The 21372-nt window shown below is 40.1% G+C and overlaps 1 protein-coding gene across 1 annotated transcript in view; it reads right to left on the bottom strand.

Moving 5' to 3' along the window:
• The window catches only part of spint2 (serine peptidase inhibitor, Kunitz type, 2), a 29402-nt gene extending 8030 nt beyond the window's left edge, over positions 1 to 21372 (bottom strand). Inside the window, exons 1-7 of the mRNA XM_080427889.1 lie at positions 21038 to 21372; positions 19109 to 19297; positions 17645 to 17846; positions 7523 to 7693; positions 2470 to 2559; positions 1381 to 1452; positions 219 to 275 (exon numbers count right to left, since the gene is read on the bottom strand). Of these exons, the coding sequence (XP_080284015.1) occupies positions 219 to 275; positions 1381 to 1452; positions 2470 to 2559; positions 7523 to 7693; positions 17645 to 17846; positions 19109 to 19297; positions 21038 to 21106 (850 nt within the window). The 5' untranslated portion in view covers positions 21107 to 21372. The remainder of the gene's footprint in view (positions 1 to 218; positions 276 to 1380; positions 1453 to 2469; positions 2560 to 7522; positions 7694 to 17644; positions 17847 to 19108; positions 19298 to 21037) is intronic.

Below are 21372 nucleotides of genomic sequence, written 5' to 3'. Positions count from 1 at the left end.
GCCAAATACATTTTGGGGGTCCTTGACATGAAAAAGTTTGAGATCCACTGATATAGCAACATACGTTTTTTTCAACAAAAAAAAAACTGTTAGGATTTAGAAGACATTTGTAGAATCCCACAGAAGCAAAGATTTGATTGAAACATTTTCGCTTTTTAAAAAGAACATTCTGGGAGTACTCTGTCCAACATAGTAAGCTGTGGTGATGCAGTGCCTACCTGCAAAGTCCTCCTGAGACATCTCTGGAAGAGAGACCTTCTGATCCACTGTCACACCTAGAGAGAGAGAGAGGAGAGAATTTAGATTTTTTTTGTAAGTGGCTTGATGTACAAGTACAGAGTGCTAAGCAGGGAGGCATTGGGTCCCATTTTTAATAGTCTTAGGTATGACCCGGCCGGCGGAATTGAACCCTGACCTCCCAATGTCAGGGCGGACACTCGAACCGCAAGGCCTCTGAGCTGGTGCTTATTACATGCCCATGCATATTCATAAAAACAACCGTGTGTGTGTGTGTGTGTGTGTGTGTGTGTGTGTGTGTGTGTGTGTGTGTGTGTGTGTGTGTGTGTGTGTGTGTGTGTGTGTGTGTGTGTGTGTGTGTGTGTGTGTGTGTGTGTGGTTAAAAACATTGGAGAACCACTAAATGTTTTGTCATGTGAGCGGTCTAAAAGGTGTAGTACCTCTCGTCGCCAGTAGGTGTCCTACCAGACCACAGGATCCTACACGTCTCAACAGAGCAGCAGGTAAACCAACAACCCATCATATCAACAGACTTTACCACAGTGGTTCTCAAAGGACCCCCGGGGGTCCCGTGTATGGATGTACTTCAAACCGGTGGTTCTCAAGGACCCCCAAATTGATATGCATATTAGCCCATGGACCCCCATTTGAAAACATAATGCCAAAGACCCCATAAGAGATTTATTTTGTCTCTATAGCTATGTTTTTGAACCTTTGTAATTCCAAGGACCCCCCAGTTTCAGAGTTACAGACCTGTAACGGTCCATTTGGTTCCAATAACCATCAATCATTTGGCTGAGGACCACCTGGAACACCTCACAACGCGCCGCGATGCGACGCGTTGTGAGCTTGTAGATCGGCTATTTTCAAATAGCCTAGGTATAAAATAGGGCTAAAGTGGATAAAGTATGTTTTATAATGTAATAATTTATATCTGCAAAGTAACTAAAGTTTTCAAATAATTGTAGTGGAGTAAAAGTACACTATTTGACTCTGAGATGTAGTGGAGTAGGAGTAAAAGTATTGACAATGTGGAAATACTAAAGTACAGTAGCCTACGGTACTTGAGTAAATGTACTTAGTTACTTTACACCACTGTTATTAGAGATAAGTTTAGGCTGTGTGAAGAAAGCAGTGTTTTACCAGCAGACTGGTCGTCTGTGATGAGGGTTTCAGCATGGTCCATGTCCTCTGCTTCTACGGCCTTCTCCAACGCTAGAGAGACAGAGACACGTGTGTCAACACCACCAGTGGTGGAAGAAGTACTCCGATATTTCACTCGAGTAAAAGTAGCAACACCACAATATAAAAAATACTCCGTTACAAGAAAAAAGGCCTGTGTTCAAAATGTTACTTGAGTAAAAGTACAAAAGCATTGGCATTAAAATATACCTAAAAGTATCAAAAGTAAATGTACTAACATTTTTGAAAAAAGCAGATCTACAAGCTCACAATGAGTCGCGATGCAACACGTTGTGAGCTTGTAGATCGGCTATTTTCAAATAGCCTAGGTATGAAATAGGGCTGAAGTGGTTAATGTATGTTTTATAATATAATTTATATCTGCAGAGTAACAAGTAACTAAAGTTTTCAAATAATTGTAGTGGAGTAAAAGTACAATATTTGCCTCTGAGATGTAGTGGTATAGAAGCAAAAGTACTGAAAATTTAAAATACTCCAGTAAATAAAAAATACCTCAAACTTTTACTAGTACTGCACTTGAGTAAATGCACTCAGTTACTTTACACCACTGGTCAACACAGCAGAAAGATGTGTGAGCTGTTGTGAAAGGAGAAAAAGAGCAGATCTACAAGCTGGTGAGCTTGTAGATCTGCTATTTATTTTTTTAAATCGTGGAAAATGTGTGCAAATCTTTGAATATATGTTTTTTAAAGCAAACATTTTTAACTCAAATCTTTGCTTCTGGGGGATTCTACAAATGTCCTCTAAAATAAATCCTAACAGTTTTTTTGGAAAAAAAACGTATGTTGCTATAATCAGTGGTTTTTTCATGTCAAGGACCCCTGAAATTACATGTATTTGGCCGCGGACCCCCATCCCAAAATATTTACTCCCAGCCAGGGCTGGGAGTAATTGTAATCCTGGTAAAATAAATCATTAAGAAATAATATGTTTGAAATAATTGTGATATTGTTTTGAAGACATATGGCCCTCGTCCTACTCCACAGTTTACAGGACGACAATAACGGTACTAAAAAGTAGGCGTTGTACTTTCTGTGCGGATGGGCTCCTCCTCCATGCTGCGGCCTGCTATGGGGAGAACATCTGCAGGTGCTGGGGTCTCCTCCTCAAGTACGCTCCCTGGAAAAACACACACACTTAAACATTTAACTCTTTCATTGCCATGGACGGGAATTCCCGTGCAATTCTGCATTGCCACGGACGAGTTTGGACGGAAATTATTTTTCGGTAGTTTTCCACTAGATGGCGCTGTTACCTATCCTATGGATGCTGCTTTCACTTCCTGATGATGACAGACCCGGAAATGAAGTCATTTAAAAAAGATAAAAGCTTGTTTACTTCCTGCAGTGAAATGCCCATATCTCTCCTAGATCCCCGTTTTACGGCAAAACAAGCCTCATTGAAACGGCCATAGCACTTGAATGGAGGATCGCGGCCGGCCAATTGTCCCCCCCCCGCCCCCCCCCCGATTCTACCGGACCCCTGTGTGTGTAATGAGCTGATCTCCGTGAGGAAGGAAGTCACAGAGAATATTGCAATTAATGAATTCCGTGGCAATTAATTCCGCAAAAGTAGCAATACCACAATATAAAAATACTCTGTTAAAAGTAAAAGGCCTGTGTTCAAAATGTTACTGGAGTAAAAGTACAAAAGCATTGGCGTCAATATATACTCAAAGTACCAAAACTAAAAGTACAAACCCACACATTTCCGTCTCCTCATTGGGTGGGCTGTGGACAGATCAGAGACCCGCCTACCAGTGACATAATCGATGGGGATTCCAAGCCAACATAAACTAGAGCCTCTATCTCTTCCTGGAAAGTTACTCAAGTAAAAAAGAAAGGAATACTTTTTCCATTATGTCTAAAAAAATAGTTTTTCAAGTCAAACATTTTCCATTTTGTTCTAGAATTTTCTAAAATAGCAGAGGTAAAAGCTCGCAGCGTGGCACGAAGTGACACGCTGTGAGCTTGTACATCTGCTATCTCTGAATAGCCAACGTATAAATGTATAAATTATTGTGATTACTTTTGTTGAGAACCACTGATTAAGAGAACAGAATAACTTTACTTTCAGCTTGTCCTCTTTTCCTCACTACTTTGACTGTCTTTACTCCGACCGGTTTATCCACATATAGTACACCGTTGTGACGATGAACCGTTGCAACGTGTGTCATTCGTCAAAACGCGACTCTGGTGGGACTCGAACCCACAACCTTTGAATTGCTGCAGCTTTTACTAGAAGTCCAATGCGCTATCCATTGCGCCACAGAGCCACCTGTTGACATGGCCTGCCAGCTGGCCCTATGAACACACACACACACACACACTATCACTCACTCACACACACACACACACACACAGAGAGGCTGTCACTTCCATGTACACACACACACACACACACACACACACACACACACACTAAGCTGAGCTGTCGAATGCCTTTGTGTCGACGAGGCGTGTAATTCTAGCAGTGCGTCTGAGTCTCTTGCAAACACACACACACACACACACACACACACACACACACACACACAGAGGGCGGTTGAGCCATGAGCAATGGCACTATTTAGGGCCAGCTCTTGGTGTGTGTGTGTGTGTGTGTGTATTACTATACTTGTGAGGGCCAAAATGTCCCCACAAGTATAGTATAATATTGTGAGGTTCCATTTTCCTGGTCCTCACAAGAGAAAGTGTTTTTTATGGTTAAAACAGATGTTTAGAGTTAGAGGTACAATTAGGAACAGATTCCGGTTAGGGTTAGACATTAAAAGAGGTCAGGTTAAAGCCAGGAAAGCATCAGAAAAGTGTCATTTTAAATTTGAGCTACATAATGTACATATAGCAACATAAGTTTCTCAAAAAACTAATTTAGAACAGTGTTTGAAAATTGTTGAATATATATATATTTTTTAAACACAAATCTTCTCTTCTGGGGCTCCCTGGCACAAAATATTTTCAGATGAGGATTCTGCGGCCAAACACACATCATTTTGGGGGTCCTTCGGACAAAAAGGTTTCGACGCGTTGTGAGCTTGTAGATCATCTATTTTCAAATAGCCTACGTATAAAATAGGGCTAAAGTGGTTAATGTATGTTTTATAATGTAATAATTTATATCTACAAAGTAACTAAAGTTTTCAAATAATTGTAAGTGCAGTAACAGTACAATGTTTGCCTCTGAGATGTAGTGGAGTAGAAGTAAAAGTATGGAAAATTGGCAATACTCCACGAAAGTGTGTGTGTGTGTGTGTGTGTGTGTGTGTGTGTGTGTGTGTGTGTGTGTGTGTGTGTGTGTGTGTGTGTGTGTGTGTGTGTGTGTGTGTGTGTGTGTGTGTGTGTGTGTGATTAATGGACAGGGATTTAAGGCACAGCTCACTTCACACTGGGTGGGATTTTTTAAATTATTAGTTGCATATGCTTTTTTCTTTTTTTTACACCTATTTTTTTTATGAAGTCAGATTTTATTTCTAATGTTATTGTTGCTTTTTTGTCTTTGTCTTTTGTCTCTTTTATTGTTTCCCCCCCTCCCAAACTTCTTCATGTCAACGACACCCAAATAGATATATATATTTGGCCGTGGACCCCCATCCAATACATTTTGTGCCAGAGACCACGATACAAGATTTGTTGTTGAACAGATTTTAAAAATATTCCAAATTTTACAATATTTTTGTCAAGATATTTTTTGGAAAATAAGAGATATAGAAGCTCACAACGTGTCGCGATATGAGCTTGTAAAATGCACGGTAGGACACCAACCGGGACACAGAAATGTGGTTCCAGGATTTAAAATGTATAACTCTCTGGCCCTCATCCATCTGTTCACTGAGACTGAGACATCAAACTATGTACAATGTAGGCATTAACCCACTAAGACCAAAAAGCATCTGTGTCCTTTTAGATTTCTTTGGGCTATTGAAAAATAGCAGATCTACAAGCTCATAGCGCGGCACTGAGTGCCGCGCTATGAGCTTGTAGATCTGCTATTTTTGAAAAATCTTGAAAATGTGTGCAAATCTTTGAATACCGGTACATATTTCTTTTAAGCGGAGATGTTTTACTCAAATCTTTGCTTCTGGGGGGATTCTACAAATGTTTTCTAAATCCTAACAGTTTTTTGGAAAAAAACTTGTGTTTCTATAATATCTGTGGTGCTCAAACTTTTTCATATCAAGGACTCCCAAAATTATATGTATTTGGCCGTGGACCCCCATCTCAAAGTATGTTGTTCCAGGGACCCCCAGAAGCACACGTGAGGAAAAAGGCTCAGCAGCGACTGTACTGGCTCCGCCGCCTGAAGAAGCTCGGAGTAGGACATCGCATCCTCAGGCTGTACTACAACAGTTCTGTTGAAGGCATCCTAACAGGCTGTGTCACGGCCTGGTACGGGAACTGCACTGCCCGAGAAAAGATCAGCCTACAACGAGTAGTGCGATCGGCAGAGCGGATAATGGGACTCGAGCTCCCAGCGCTCCAGGAACTGTACAAAAAGCGGTGCGTGGTCAAAGCCAAGCGCATCATCAAGGACAAGCACCACCCAAGTCACAGACTGTTCAACCCCCTACAACGACCGCGACCGGGCAAGGGGCTCTACCGCAGTATCAAGAGTTCCACCACCAGGTTCTGGTGTAGTTTCAATCCGGCTGCTGTCAGAATGCTGAATGGAGCATAAGCCTGAATGAGGCATAGGCCTTGTTCAGCAGCCTGACAACAGGCGGCGCAGACTTTTTCTGGCTCTTCCTGAACACACCTGTGGATTATACCAGGGACAATGACTTGGACTTTAGCCCCCCCTCGGACACACCTGTGGACTACACCAGGTACAAATGACTTTTTGTTGCACTCCCTCATGGAGCTACCTGCGGATTATACTAGGGTCAGTCCACTCTAGGTGGACACGCACTGACCTTTTGCACCTTAATCCCTTGTACAACGCACTGACTTTTTTTTTAAAAAAAATTATTGTGCTCCTTTTCCTCTAAGCACCTTAACGTCCATTGTCTATCATGCACAGTATAAGTATAACATGCACAGTATACAATACATTGCTGCTATGCTCAAGCACCTTAGTTTATTTTTATTTTATTTTTTTATTATCTCAGGTAATTTGTAAATATGTAGATAACTTGTCTGGCCTTCTGTTGCTCTCTTGTTTTGATCTCCTTCCCACTTGCCCCCCACCCTCTTCTTCTCCCCCCCCCCCTCTTCTTTCTATGGAAACTAACGTTGCGATGGGAACGATGTACAAAAAAGAATTTCACCCACTTTTTTACCTTGTAAACCTGTGATGTGACAATAAAACTGATTCTGATTCTGAAGCAAAGATTTGAGTTGTGTTCGCTTTAAAGAAATGTATATTCAAAGATTGGCACAACTTTTCAAGATTTTTCAAAAATAGCATATATACAAGCTCATAGCGCTATGACCTTCTGCTATTTTTGAATAGCCAAAGACATATTAAAATGACACAGACGCGTTCCCGATCTTAATGGATTAAGCAGATGCTCTTAATTCAGAGTGATTTACAGTAAGCAAGGTAAACGCACACATAGAATACAGAGAGACAGTGTAGTGCCTCAGTAAATTAGGATCACAGGTACACCAAGAACCTAGCATCAGTCTAAACACTGCCAAGGCAGAGTGCAGTAACTACGAAAACAAAAATCACTGAAAAATGGGTTTAAAAGTGATTCAACTGGTCAGCCAAATGAGATATGGGCATATAAGTGATATTACACTAATTGTACATCTGTTCTTGAGGTAATTGTTTATCCCCCAACATCACAAAGGCTAATTTGACCTTTGGGATACCCAAATAAGTCGGTGTGTCCAAAAACGTAGTTACTGCACTTTGGCTTGGCAGGGATATACACTATCATAATAATAATATGTACATTGAAACTATAGGATACCAGGTAAACAATGAACCTGGCATCTGTCTAAATGTCTCCAGACGAAGACCCTCTACACTGATTCCCATCACATCTTCAGCTGTTTTCTGTTTACCTTCACAGCCTTTCCAGTTTGTCTGTGTGTGCATGTGCGTGTGTGTGTGTGTGTGTGCGTGTGCGTGTGCATACCCGTGACTCCGCTGCAGGCGCTCTCACACTCCTCCTGGGAGTCGAAGTTGTTCCCATTGGCTCCGCAGCCTCCGTAGACGAACAGGCGGCAGCTCTGATTGGCCACGTCGTAGTAGAACTTGGGGAAGGCGGCGCGGCACACGCCCACTTTTCTGGGCGCACGGCAACGATCTGACGGACGGAGAGACAGACACACGGTTAGTATCGGTATCATTTTAAGATGTCTTGGGCTTTTCAAAAATAGCAGATCTGCAAGCTCATGCCGCTTGCAGATCTGCTATTATTTTTTTATATCTTGAAAAATGTGTGCAAATCTTTGAATATATATATATATATATAACTCAAATCTTTGCTTCTGGGGGTCCCTGGAACAAAATATTTTCAGATGGGGGTCCGCGGCCAAATACATAGTTTTGGGTGGTCCTTGACATGACAAAGTTTGAGCACCACTGATATATGTTATAGATAGCTTTTTTTATGTTAGGATTTAGAAGACATCCCAGTCCCATCCCATTTAGAAGAATCCCTAGAAGCAATAAGATTTGAGTTACAAATGTTCGCTTTAAAAATGAATTTGTAACTCAAATCTTTGCTTCCGTGGGATTCTACAGGACTTTCCATGACGTTAATGTGTAAACAACCCCGCCAGTCCGGTCTAACCTGTTAGACAGACACACTACTCTCTAAAACCTTTCCTTTTCCTGCCAACACCGTCAATTCATTGTGTCCAGTGTTGCCAGGTATGCTTATTACTAAGATAAAGAGACCGTAGGGCTTGTTTTTCCTGTAAAGTCGCTTGTAAATATTGGTAGTTGCGGGTTGCAGTTTTTGGGGGTTTGTTTTCAAAGTGTAGTTGCTTTTTAGGGCGTGGTTTAGTTTGACCACTTTAACCCCTATATATGTCGGCTATTTGAAAATAGCAGATCTACAAGCTCACAACTAGGGGTGGGACGATATGAAAATTTCATATCACGATAGTTGTGGCCAAAAATATCACGATATACGATATTATCACGATATTAGCGCGCCGCTTATAAAATTCTTAAAATGCTAGAAAAACTGTGAAATCACTTGACCTGTCATTTCTGTTAAAGAACATTTATTATCTTGTCACTCAGGGCAATTTGTAAACATCCAATACTGGAGGTAGAGAAACCTCCACCTTAAAAATGGAGTTCGAAGTTATAATGGGTTTGTATAGGAAGGGGGCGTGTCTGATAAAATGAATATCAAATATCTAAATACTGAATCAAGCAACTTAAAAACGGTCTGGGGGGCTCACAAAAGCCTGAGTAGACGATAAAATGACCAAAAGTTGTTTTGAAAGTGAAATATCCCTTTAAGTACACTTTTGAGGATTTTTTACTTTACTGGAGTATTTCCCATTTCCAATAAATTTCTCTTACTTCTACTCCAATACATCTCAGAGGCAAATATTGTACTTTTCCTCCACTACAATGATTTGACAACTTTAGTTACTAATTACTTTGCTGATTTAGATCACAAAACCTACATGAACCACTGCAGCCCTATGCATTTTGGCCATTTGAAGATAGCCGATCTACAAGCTCACAATGTGAGCTTGTAGATCGGCTATTTTCAAACATTTCTTTTTTTATAGATTTGATGCCAATACTTTTGCACTTTTATTCAAGTACATTTTGATTACCAGACTTTTACTAGTATTTAAATATAATATCAATATATAATATCAATATCAATATAAATATCAATCTGACAATGTAAAGTTAAAACGGAACGGGACGTGCAGCAATTGCTGCTATAAAATAATGACTTTATATTTGGTTGCGCGCCGTGTGACGCATCAAACAGAGCCAATCTACAAGCTCACGAACGCGTCAGATCATGAGTTTGTAGGTCGGCTAATTTTTGCTGCACAACACGGTCGTTCAACTCAGCATAATTCACAAACGGCTTATTTTTCGCGTTAACTTGAATTCCACGCTGTAATATGGACGAGGCTTGACAACAACTAGCCTGGGATCCTAACCTCGAATCACCAGGCTTTCCAGCACGGGGGAATCCGTTCGGTGGATGTGAAGTTGTGAGAAGAAAAAAAAGTCAGCCGAATGGAGCGAATCAGTCTGGGTTACAGGCTAGACATTAGACAACAACTTGATATAAACGTGACTTAGTTTACTAAAGATCAGCAGCTCAACATATTGGCAATAAAGCTGGGTACAACGCGCGTTCTCGACGGCACTGCCGTATATTCTCTATCTCAGCTACGGACACCTTCGTACTAGTGCGTAGCACAACAAGCTAGTAGACTACAAGGGACAGTGAGGCGAGTGCACTGACTCGCTGCGACGCTGCCTATTACGTTACACCCGCCTTCTTTGGAACTGTATCCAGTGCAGTCCACACACATATATATGCAAGCTCACAGCTGTTTCCGTTTCCTTTGATTCTCTCTAGGCCGGATATGCAACCTGGCAAAGCAAATGGACACCAACATATTTTTTGGTCGAACTTTTCTTTTTTTTTTTTTTCGCGATAATTACAGTACCTGCGATACAGTTATCGTGGACGTTTTTTATCGCGATATACGATAATATCGTATATCGTCCCATCCCTACTCACAACCGACAGAATATTGGAAGAAAAAGCTCAACTAAAAATCTGGAATGTTTTTTTAAACATTTTACAGCACACATCTTGTATGGGGGGGGGGCTATACATATTAATTTGGGGGTCCTTGACATGAAATAGTTTGAGAACCACTCTAAAAACAACAGCAAACAATAAAGTTTGACTGAGCTGCCCTATAGTCGCTTATTTTGGCCTCGTTTCCAATTTTCCATAGACCTGGTTGCTTGCTTGTTTCTCTCGCACAATCTGGCAACACTGATTGTGTACGTCAGATGTACCTACACACACACACACACACACACACACACACACACACACACACACACACACACACACACACACACACACACACACACACACACACACACACACACACACACACACACACACACACACACACACACACACACACACACACACACACACACACACACACACACACACACACACAGTTAATTTCGTCGACTAACGCTATGACGAAAAATGTCTGTAGATCGGCTACTTTCAGCATGCAACAAGTGTAAACTCAACCATTACGTCAAGGCCTCAAGGCATGCCAAAATACAATTTGTTGACAAAATCAACTGTATATTTAGTCAACTAAAATCTTATATTTAGTCGACTAAAAACTAGACTAAAACTAAAATATGACTAAAACTAATTGAAGACCATGACTAAACTAAGTCAAAATTTGCAGTCAAAATGAACACTGTTCAGGACAAAACCTCTCCCTGCCTCAACAGTAAGGAATTCAGCCTGACCAAAAATAGACACGCTTCAAAACGAGCTTACACGATAATTAAACAAATAAACAAAAATGTGATAGACTTAGGCCTGTCACAATTATTTCATAATCGCCTGATGGTAATTATTTGAGATAAATCACAATATCTTTTGCATAAATCGTCATAATCGTTACAATCATTTCCATGTTTTTTCTTTTGATACTTAGACAGGAAGTGATGACAGACAGACAGACACAGACAGACAGACAGCATTCCCACCATTTCATTTGGGTTTCACGCCAGTGGTGGAAAAAGTACTCAAATGTTTTACTTAAGTAAAAGTATCAATGCTCCAATGTAGAAATACTCTGTTACAAGTAAAAGTACGGAATTCTACATTTACTTGAGTAAAAGTACAAAAGTATTGGTATCAAAATGTTCTCAAAGTACTAAAAGTAGAGAGTACTCATTATGCAGAATGTCCCGTTTCACAAGTTTTCAAATGTATAAATAATCTTTAGAAAATAGCAGATCTACAAGATCACAATTTCGTCGCATCGCGACGCATTGTGAGCTTGTAGATCTGCTATTTTCAAATGGCCAAAATGTATATAGTGGTGCTTTAGTGGTTAAAGGGATACTTCACTTTCACATAAAATAAACATTAAAAATATATATTAAAAAAAAATGAAAGAAGTTATGGCAAAATCACGGCCCCCTCACACATTAGTAGGACACTCTAATGCGTGAGGGGGCCATGAATTTTCCATTACTTTTTTCATTTATTTTTAATATATTTTTTAAATGTTTCCCCGGCCCTAAAGTGAAGTATCCCTTTAATGTATGTTTTGTAATAATAATCCAAATCTACTAGTAAAAAGTATCTAGTAACTAATGTTTTCAAATAATTGTAGTGGAGTAAAAGTACAATATTTTCCTCTGAGATGTAGTGGAGTAGAAGTAAAAGTACTGAAAATTGGAAATACTCTAGTAAAGTAAAAGTACCTCAAAATTGTACTTAAGTACAGTACCTGAGTAAATGTACTTAGTTACTTTCCACCAGTTTCACACTAACAAGGAAATTACTTTTAAACAACATGCACGCGCACACACACATACATACACACACGCACACACACACACACACACACACGGACAGTCCCCAGCTATCAAACAATGACAACAAAAGGTGAGGGAGGTTTTTTGTTATGGAAAACGTCACTGCTAAGATAGTAGACCAGGGGTCTTCAACAGGCGGTCCGGGACCCCTAGAGGGTCCTCAGTGTTACTAACAGGGGGGGCCGCCAAATCTTCGTGAGATAGGGACTTCAACCCTAGCATTCCCATTCTGAGGGGAAGGAACATTAGCCAAAAATAGCAGATCCACAGCGCCAGGCGTTGTGAGCTTGTAGATCTGCTAGGTTCGGCTAAGAGATACTTTTTTTCCATTTTATTTAAATGTTTAATTTTCCAAACAAAATTATACTATTCAACCCTAGCATTCCCATTCTGAGGGGAAGGAACATTAGCCAAAAATAGCAGATCCACAGCGCCAGGCGTTGTGAGCTTGTAGATCTGCTAGGTTCGGCTAAGAGATACTTTTTTTCCATTTTATTTAAATGTTTAATTTTCCAAACAAAATTATACTATATATATATATATATATATATATATATATAGTTTTATAAAACACGGCACCCCTCACATATTAGAAGGACAATATCAGTCACCAGAATCAATGAATCTAACATGGTTAAAATGTAGTTTGAAGTTACAATGAGTTATATAGGAAGTGGGTGTGTCTGATAAAATGAATTTCAAATACCTTAAAAAAGGTAGGGTAAGGGATTTCTTTTGGTTAAAACAAAAAGATTTATGTTAAGGTTAAAGCACTACATTCTGATAGTATTCATTGCTATAGAGTGTTTGTTCAGTAACAGATGTCTCCTTGTCTCTCCAGCAAAGAAAATACATTTTCAGGTAGGTGACAAAATGTCAGCCAATCAGGAGAGAATACCCATTTATCAGCTGAATTTGTGTGTTCCAGTTCCAATGTTGTCTGCTCGTTTCTTTGTGTCATCACTTCCAATTTCACTTGTTTTATCTGTGTCCTGTCTGAGTTCTCTATCCTGAATGGATAAAATTGGTATCCTGATTCCTGACCTGAAAATGCATTTTCTGTTTAATAAAGAGCTGGAGAGGCATGGAGACTCCGGTTACTGAACAGACACTCTATAGCAATGAGCACTATCAGAATATAGAGCTATTTAACACTTATTTTAACCTAAGAAAATCCCTTACCCTACCTTTAATACTGAATCAAGCAACTTAAAAACTGTCTGGGGGGCTTAGAAATGTCAGAGTAGACGTTAAAATGACCCCAAACATGTTTGAAAAGTGAAATATCCCTTTAATTTGTGTCTGATTGCTCGTTGATTCTACACAAATGTGACCCAGACGATACTATTGATCATTATTGATAAAGTAGAGCAGTATATTGAACCAGGAGGACATGACTAGCTTATCTGGTGTTACTTATTACAAGTGATAAGTGTTGACTAGTGTGTGTGTGTGTGTGTGTGTGTGTGTGTGTGTGTGTGTGTGGGCTAGAGTATAATGCCATCCATCAATACCGTCAGCATTAGTCAACAGTTGTTTTGTCAGCGGTGGAAAAAGACTTACTCAGATATTTTACTTAAGTATAAGTAGCAGTACCACAATATATTATAAAAAATACTCTGTTACAAGTAAAAGGCCTGTGTTCAAAATGTTACTTGAGTAAAAGTCCAAAAGTATCAAAATATACTAAGTACCAAAAGTATAAGTACAAACATTTTTGAAAATAGCAGATCTACAAGCTCACAACGCGCCGTGATGAGAGGCGTTTTCGTTTCTTCCTTTTCTCGCTGAAGCACAGTGAAACCCTCAGTGATTAACAACCATCAGGGGATCGATCATACTAAAGATACATACTCTGTGACTACTTGAAAAGGTAAGAAAATCGCTGGCACTGGGTGATTTATTTATTGAATTATTCTGGCATTGAAAGAGTTCATAATTTTATACTTAAAAAATAATAATAGGAGAAACAGCTGATCTACAAGCTTACACGGCTTGTAGATCAGCCATTTCTGCTATTTTTGGAAAATGAACGAACATTTTTCAACATGGAAAGGATTATGTAATAAATGGTGACAGGCCTGATGTGTCACCATGAGTGTGGACATTCCTTTGTCCTGGGGGCACGCCTTGCTGCTGGGGACAAACACCTCGCTCAACCGCTTTCTAACTATTCTGGATTTCTGAGCACGTCGTTATTAGACTAGAGTCTATCCTATAAAAATAGGTTTGAGAACACCTGGGCCAGAAGATCTACAAGCTCACAGAGCGTCACATTGCAACACGCTGTGAGCTTGTAGGTCTGCTATTTTCGCTATTTGTCCCAGAAGTACATTGCTTTAAAGTGTCACTATATAGCCTTTTTTTCTTTATTAATAAAATGTACATTTTGTCCAATCTTTATGCTGGTCAATCCCGACAGGGTGATTATGCACCGACGCGGAGCGGATATTACACGGCTACTTTATAAATAAATTGACCCAAAAGTAACAAGTATTTCCTGGCTTACGGCAAGGAAAGTATTCCATAAGTGGTGAGCTGGGCGGACACGGTCGCCTCGGTAAACAAGGAAGTGCAGTGGATCAAATAAAAATCACTTTTCGGCTATTGCATCGTCTATTTCTCGCTTCAAAAATGTTCTCAAAGACATTCTTGAGAGCAACGTTTAGTTGTAAATGACATGGCGTGTTTGTTGACATGGCTGTCATGTTGGATTACAGCATAAAACCAAGCAGCACAGGTTGATATGAGCAGGTGTTCTGAGTCTTTGATTAGACAGCGGTCTGTTAGAGAACTCAGCGGTCATTATCCAGAAATAACACACCACTGAATTCAGCAATTGACCAATCAGAATCAAGCATTCAACCAAGCCGTGTAATATAACTTATACAATCTGTGTGGTAGGGTATGTTAATGCAATGTACTAATGGGTGGTTGTATTTTGTCTCCCTTTGACACATCGCTCTATTAGCTGGTAAAGATTTCAGCCCTTGCGCAGGAAACCGGGTTCAAATCCGGGGTAGAAGAGGAAAGTTACATAGTTCGGCTTTAAGTGCCATACATTTGTCCTGATATAACTGACTCACTCACTGTAATATCATTGCTGTCAGGTGGTGTAAAATAACTAAGTACATTCACTCAAGTACTGTACTCAAGTAGAATTTTGAGGTATTTTTTTACTTTACTGGAGTATTTCCAATTTTCTGTACTTAATACTTCTACTCCACTACATCTCAGAGGCAAATATATTGTACTTTTACTCCACTACAATTGAAAACTTTAGTTACTTTGTACATTTAGATTAGTATTACAAAACACAGATTAACCACTTCCACCCTGTATACATTTCGGCCGTTTCAAAATAGCAGATCTACTAGCTCACAATGAGTCGCGATGCGACGCGTTGTGAGCTTGTAGATCTGCTATTTTCAAAAGATAATTTTTTTAATTGTATACATTTGAAAACTTGTGAAATTGGACAATCTGCATAATGAGTACTTAAAGTACATTTTTATACCAATACTTTTGTACTTTTACTCAAGTACATCTTTCATTCCGGACTTTTACTTGTAACAGAATATTCCTACATTGCAGTATTGATACTTTTACTTAAGTAAAGAGTAAAGAATGCGAGTACGTTTTCCACCACTGGTCATGATACTGATGATCATATCACTGTAGTCCACACAGACAATATGTGTCATTTAAAAATAATTGGTTCTCTAACGCTTTCATGTCGAGGACCCTATGGCGCCATGGCGCCCCCTCTGAATACATTTTGTGCCAGGGACCCCCATACAAGATGCAGACTTACAAGCTCACAACGCATCGCAATTCTATGAGTTGTGAGCTTGTAGATCTTCCATTTTCAAAAATGTATTTTAGAGTGAAAGTGGCGGTTGAACCTATTACTATTTTGATGCTATATTCACCGCTTTTGCTTGGGACCCCCTGGAACCCCTCCAAGGACCCCCCCAGGGGGGTCCCAGCCAGGACCCCATTTTGAGAACCACTGGTCTAAATTATACAGTAGCCCAAGAATAAATAATTCACATCGGTTTAGCATTGGCATCAGGTTACACTGTAGCTTCATCACCAGACAGCGTAGCAACAACACATGTTTTTCAGGTTCAGCAAGACATTCTGTACTGTAAAATACTGTGAGTTCATTTAACCCATTAAGACCGGGAACGCATCTGTGTCATTTTGAGATTTCTTTGGCTATTTTTCAAAGAAAATCATGAAAATGTATGCAAATCTTTGAAAATATATATTTTTTAAAACAAACATTTGTTACTCAAATTGTTGCTTCTGGGGGTCCCTGCATGGCAAGGTGTGGCAGGTGCCATACCTTGGCTCCACAAAAAAATAAAAATAATTATAATTATATAAAATGAAATAAGCATGAATAGTAGCCTAATGCAAGTGTAAGACCATTGTATATAGACTCATGTATGAGGAAGGTATAATGCATAGTTTTCTATGCATTTCGGGGATTTTGGGGGGTTCGACCCCCCAAAATGTTATGCCGCGTGCCCAGGATAGGTGTCCCTTATTTTAATCTCTGGTAGTTGGTAACCCTAACCTTGCCATACCTTAGCTTTTGCTGAACTGACGCCACTGGGTCCCTGGAACAACATATTTTGAGAGGGGGGGTCCGCGGCCAAAGACATAATTTTAGGAGGTCCTTGACATGAAAAAGGTATTAAGCACCGCTGACATACAGCAACATTTTCAGAGAACTATTAGGATTTAGAAGACAATTATAGAATCCCCCAGAGGCAAATATTTGAGCTACAAATGTCCGCTTTCAAAAATATATACCGGTACATTCGAAGAGTTGCACACATTTTCAAGATTTTTCAAAAATAGCAGATCTACAAGCTCTTAGCGCGGCACTCGGAGCCGCACTATGAGCTTGTAGATCTGCTATTTTTGAATAGCCAAAGAAATCGAAAAATGACAGATGCGTTCCCGGTCTTAATGGGTTAACTCTGAGAGTGTACACATGGAACCAAATGGACCCTTAAGTTACGGGTCTGTAACTCTGAAAGTGTACACATGGAAACAAATGGACCGTTATGGGTCTGTAACTGAGAGTGTACAAATGGAACCAAATGGACCCTTACGGGTCTGTAACTCTAAGAATGTACAAATGGAACCAAATGGACCCTTACAGGTCTGTAACTCTAAGAATGTACAAATGGAACCAAATGGACCCTTACAGGTCTGTAACAGTGTACAAATGGAACCAAATGGACCCTTAAGGGTCTGTAACTCTGAGAGTGAAAAATAACTTAATTATGTTGCTATAATATCAGTCAAGGACCTCCAAAATGTTATGTATTTGGCCGCGGACCCCCATCTCAAAATATGCTGTTCGAGGGACCCCCCAGAAGCAAAGATTGGAGTTAAAATGTTCAATTTAAAAAATATATATACATATTCAAAGATTGGCAAAAGAAAGGAAGCATGAGCTCACTTCGGGGCTAGCGCCCAGGATTACATGCTTAGGCAATTGGCACTGGGTGAAAAAATGGGTTTTAAAAAATCGTGGGATCATTTTGTTTTAAGAAAGAAAATCACGATTTTTCAAAAAATCCCCGGGACCCTGCTTTGAGAAGCACCACAGAGACATGACAGAACAGAAGCCAAGCCCCTATACCTGTGTTGCCGGTGGTGGTGTTCTTCTTGTCCCCGTCACTCTGGGACTCGGAGGGGACATTGGTGTCCCTCTGGGAGGGCTCGGAGGGGACGGCGTTGTCCTGCTGCATTCTGAGGTACGCCTGGAACTGCGAGTCGGGCTGGAGGGCACAGTGGTCGCCGCTACACCCCCCCACCAGCACACACTGCGGGACGCCATCGTCCTGTGGCAGGTCAGTGTCACAATTAGTTCATCGCGATAGGCTCTATGAGGAAATTGGGCACCTTCCTCAACAGGAGTTACCAATGATGCTAATGAAGGCTCCGTTCCATCTAGTCTAGTGTATCACAGTGGTTCTCAAACTTTTTTAATTTCAAGACCCCCATATCTCTGACAGTGTACAAATGGAACCAAATGGACCCTTACGGGTCTGTACCTCTGAGAGTGTACAAATGGATCCTTACGGGTCTGTAATTCTTGAGAGTGTACAAATGGAACCAAATGGACCCTTACAGGTCTGTAACTCTGAGAGCGTACAAATGGAACCAAATGGACCCTTACGGGTCTAACTCTGAGTGTACAAATGGAATCAAATGGACCCTTACAGGTCTGTAACTCTGAGAGCGTACAAATGGAACCAAATGGACCCTTACGGGTCTGTAACTCTGTGTACAAATGGAATCAAATAGACTCTTACAGGTCTGTAACTCTGAGAGTGTACAAATGGAACCGAATGGACCCGTACGGGTGGTTCAATTTGTACGCTCTCAGAGTTACACACCCGTAAGGGGCCATTTGGAACCCCCTCAAGGAACCATGAGGGTCCCTGGACCACGCTTTGAGACCCACTGGTGTTTCCAGTGAGCCAAAATTCACAACATCAGCACCCTGACTCTGTTTGACCAGAATGGAACAGAGCCTTCATTAGTATCATCGGTAACACCTGTGAAGGAAGTAAGAAGAGGCCCAATTTCTTTCCAATATGGCTGCTGTGCCTACAGCCTATTTATTTTCATAATCGTCAGAACATGTTGAAAAATGTAAATAGCAGATCTGCTATTTTGACTATTTTAAAAACATTTTGACAGTATAAAATCATCGTTTTGGCCATGATACATTATTTAATTTTGATTACTGGTCATTGTCACGCCATTTCCTTGTATATTGAAGTTATTTGTCATATCTGCCATATATAATCTGTGTTTATGAATTCTAAACGGCAAACATAAATGTATTTTTTATCTATATGTTCCATGCCAGAAACACAATGACATCATTAGTCACGATTATTGGTACGACAACTAATCAATTAAAATGTCTAAAGTGTGACAGGCCTAAATTGTATTAAAGCTGCACTATGTAACTTTCCTATTCTACCCCGGATTTCAACCCGGTTTCCTGCTCAAGTGCTGATTTTTACCATTGAGCTAATAGTAATTAGCTGCTGTAATGTGTCTTGGTGGTGGTGAGAGAGGGTGTCTGTACCTGGGGGGTCCCGATCAGAGCCAGGTCACACTGGGGGTCTCCGCAGCAGGCCTGCTGACAGGCGGCGGTCACGTCACTGTTGGCCCCGGTGGTGGTGAGGTGGTCCTCGTTGAAGGCCAGGTGCCGGGCCCCCGAGTCCAGGGACCTGGGGTCCAGGCCCTGGTCTGCTGAGTGGACCCACTGGCACACCTGGGGACAGGGACAAGGGGGGGAGGTTTGTCAACATTTACATAAAATGTACAGTGGTGGAAAAATACTCAAATATTTTACTTAAGTATCAATACTGTAATGTAGAAGTACTCTGTTACAAGTAAAAGTCCGGAATTCAAAATTTACTTTTACTACTTTATAGTAAAAGTACAAAAGTATTGGTATCAAAATGTAGTGAAGTAAAAGTACTAAATTGTTTGAAAATAGCCGATCTACAAGCTCACAACGCGTCGCATCGCGTAGATCGGCTATTTTCAAATAGCCTATGTATAAAAGAGGGCTAAAGTGGTTAACGTATGTTTTATAATGTAATAATAATGTATATCTGCAAAGTAACAAGTAACTAAAGTTTTCAAATAGTTGTAGTGGAGTAAATGTACAATATTTGCCTCTGAGATGTAGTGGAGTAGAAGTAAAAGTATAGACAATTGGAAATACTCCAGTAAAGTAAAAGTACCTCAAAATTGTACTTAAGTACAGTACTTGAATAAATATAGCCTACTTAGTTACTTTACACCACTACCGAGTGCCGCGCTATGAGCTTGTAGATCTGCTATTTTTTAGATTTTTTTTTAAAATGTGTGCAAATCTTTGAATATATATATTTTAAAGCGAACAGTTTTATTTGCTATTATAAAAATTGCTATAATATCAGTGGATCTCAAACTTTTCCATGTCAAGGACCCACAAAATGATATTTATTTGGCCACGGACTCCCATCTCAAAATATTTGTTTTTGTTCCAGGATTCAAAGATTTGCATTTTGCACACATCTTCACGATTTTTCCAAAAATAGCAGATCTACAAGCTCATAGCTCGGCACACAATTTTACTTTACTGGAGTATTTATTTCCAATTTTCAATACTTTATACTCCACTATATTTCAAAACTAGCAGATCTACAAGCTGCTCATACTCGGTGCTCGTCTGTCACAAGCGTCATGGCGGAACTTCAACCTGGTTTTGGCACCGTCTCCATTTGCATCTTCATAAACGTTCAGATTTCAAATATAAAGTGCTGACCCCATGGCCATGGATGTTACAATTTACATCGGGTGGGTCTAAGTACCCGTATCTTCCGTATTGTTCAATAAAAAGCATTTTCTCATAGAGTTATAATGTATCAGAGTGCAATACACCTCCCAACCAACAGGGTCGCGTGGTTGAAAGCATATGGAGAAAATTCGGAGAAAATGGCCACCAATCGGATTAAAAATGCTTTTTATTGAAAAATACAGAAGATACGAGTACTTAGTCCCATCCGATTAAAATTCTAACATCCGCGGACATAGGGTCAGCACATTATATTTAAAATCTGAACGTTTATGTAGATGTACGGGTTGTAAATGGAGAAAGTGCCAAACCAGGTTGAAGCTCCGCCATGACTGTCATGATGACAGTCATGTTTACAAATTAAAACATACATTAACCACTTCAGCCTTACATATATTTCGGCCATTTGAAAATAGCCGATTTACAAGCTCACAATGCGTCGCGACGCATTGTGAGCTTGTAGATCTGCTATTTTTTAAAGATTTATATACATTTGAAGACTTGTGAAATGGGACAGTCTGCATCGTGAGTATAGGCCTACTCTATATATTTTTACATTGTAGCCTACTATTGATACTTTCACTTTCACAGGGAAACATTTGAATACTTTGTATTAGCAGATATACCACTGGAGATCATAACTAAATAAAGTGTGTATCATAATACCTGTGATGATGATCCGTGGCTCAGAGTGCAGAGTAGCAACACACACACCAGCACACAACTCTGCAACATGGTTGGAAACGCAAATAAAGGCTGATCTGAATGTTATGATCCAAATAAACACTGATATAAATGTTATGGTCCAAGTTGTGTCTTCGATCCAGCTGGTTTTGGTTGGTTTTATGAAGTCGTGAGAGTTTAAGTCCGTCGATCCGTCGATCAGTGTTGAGTTCTAGTCTAGAGAGAATAAAAACCCTTCACTTCCTCCTTCACACTCTCTTTGTTTACTTGCTGGGCAGAAAACCGGAATTACCTGATCAGGTGTCTGCTGTGGACAC

This window comes from Gymnoscopelus braueri (assembly GCF_963280865.1).
Source record: "Gymnoscopelus braueri genome assembly, chromosome: 5".
NCBI lineage: Eukaryota > Metazoa > Chordata > Actinopteri > Myctophiformes > Myctophidae > Gymnoscopelus > Gymnoscopelus braueri.
Note: the sequence above shows the minus strand (reverse complement) of the source record. Positions and strands in the feature narration are given on the sequence as shown.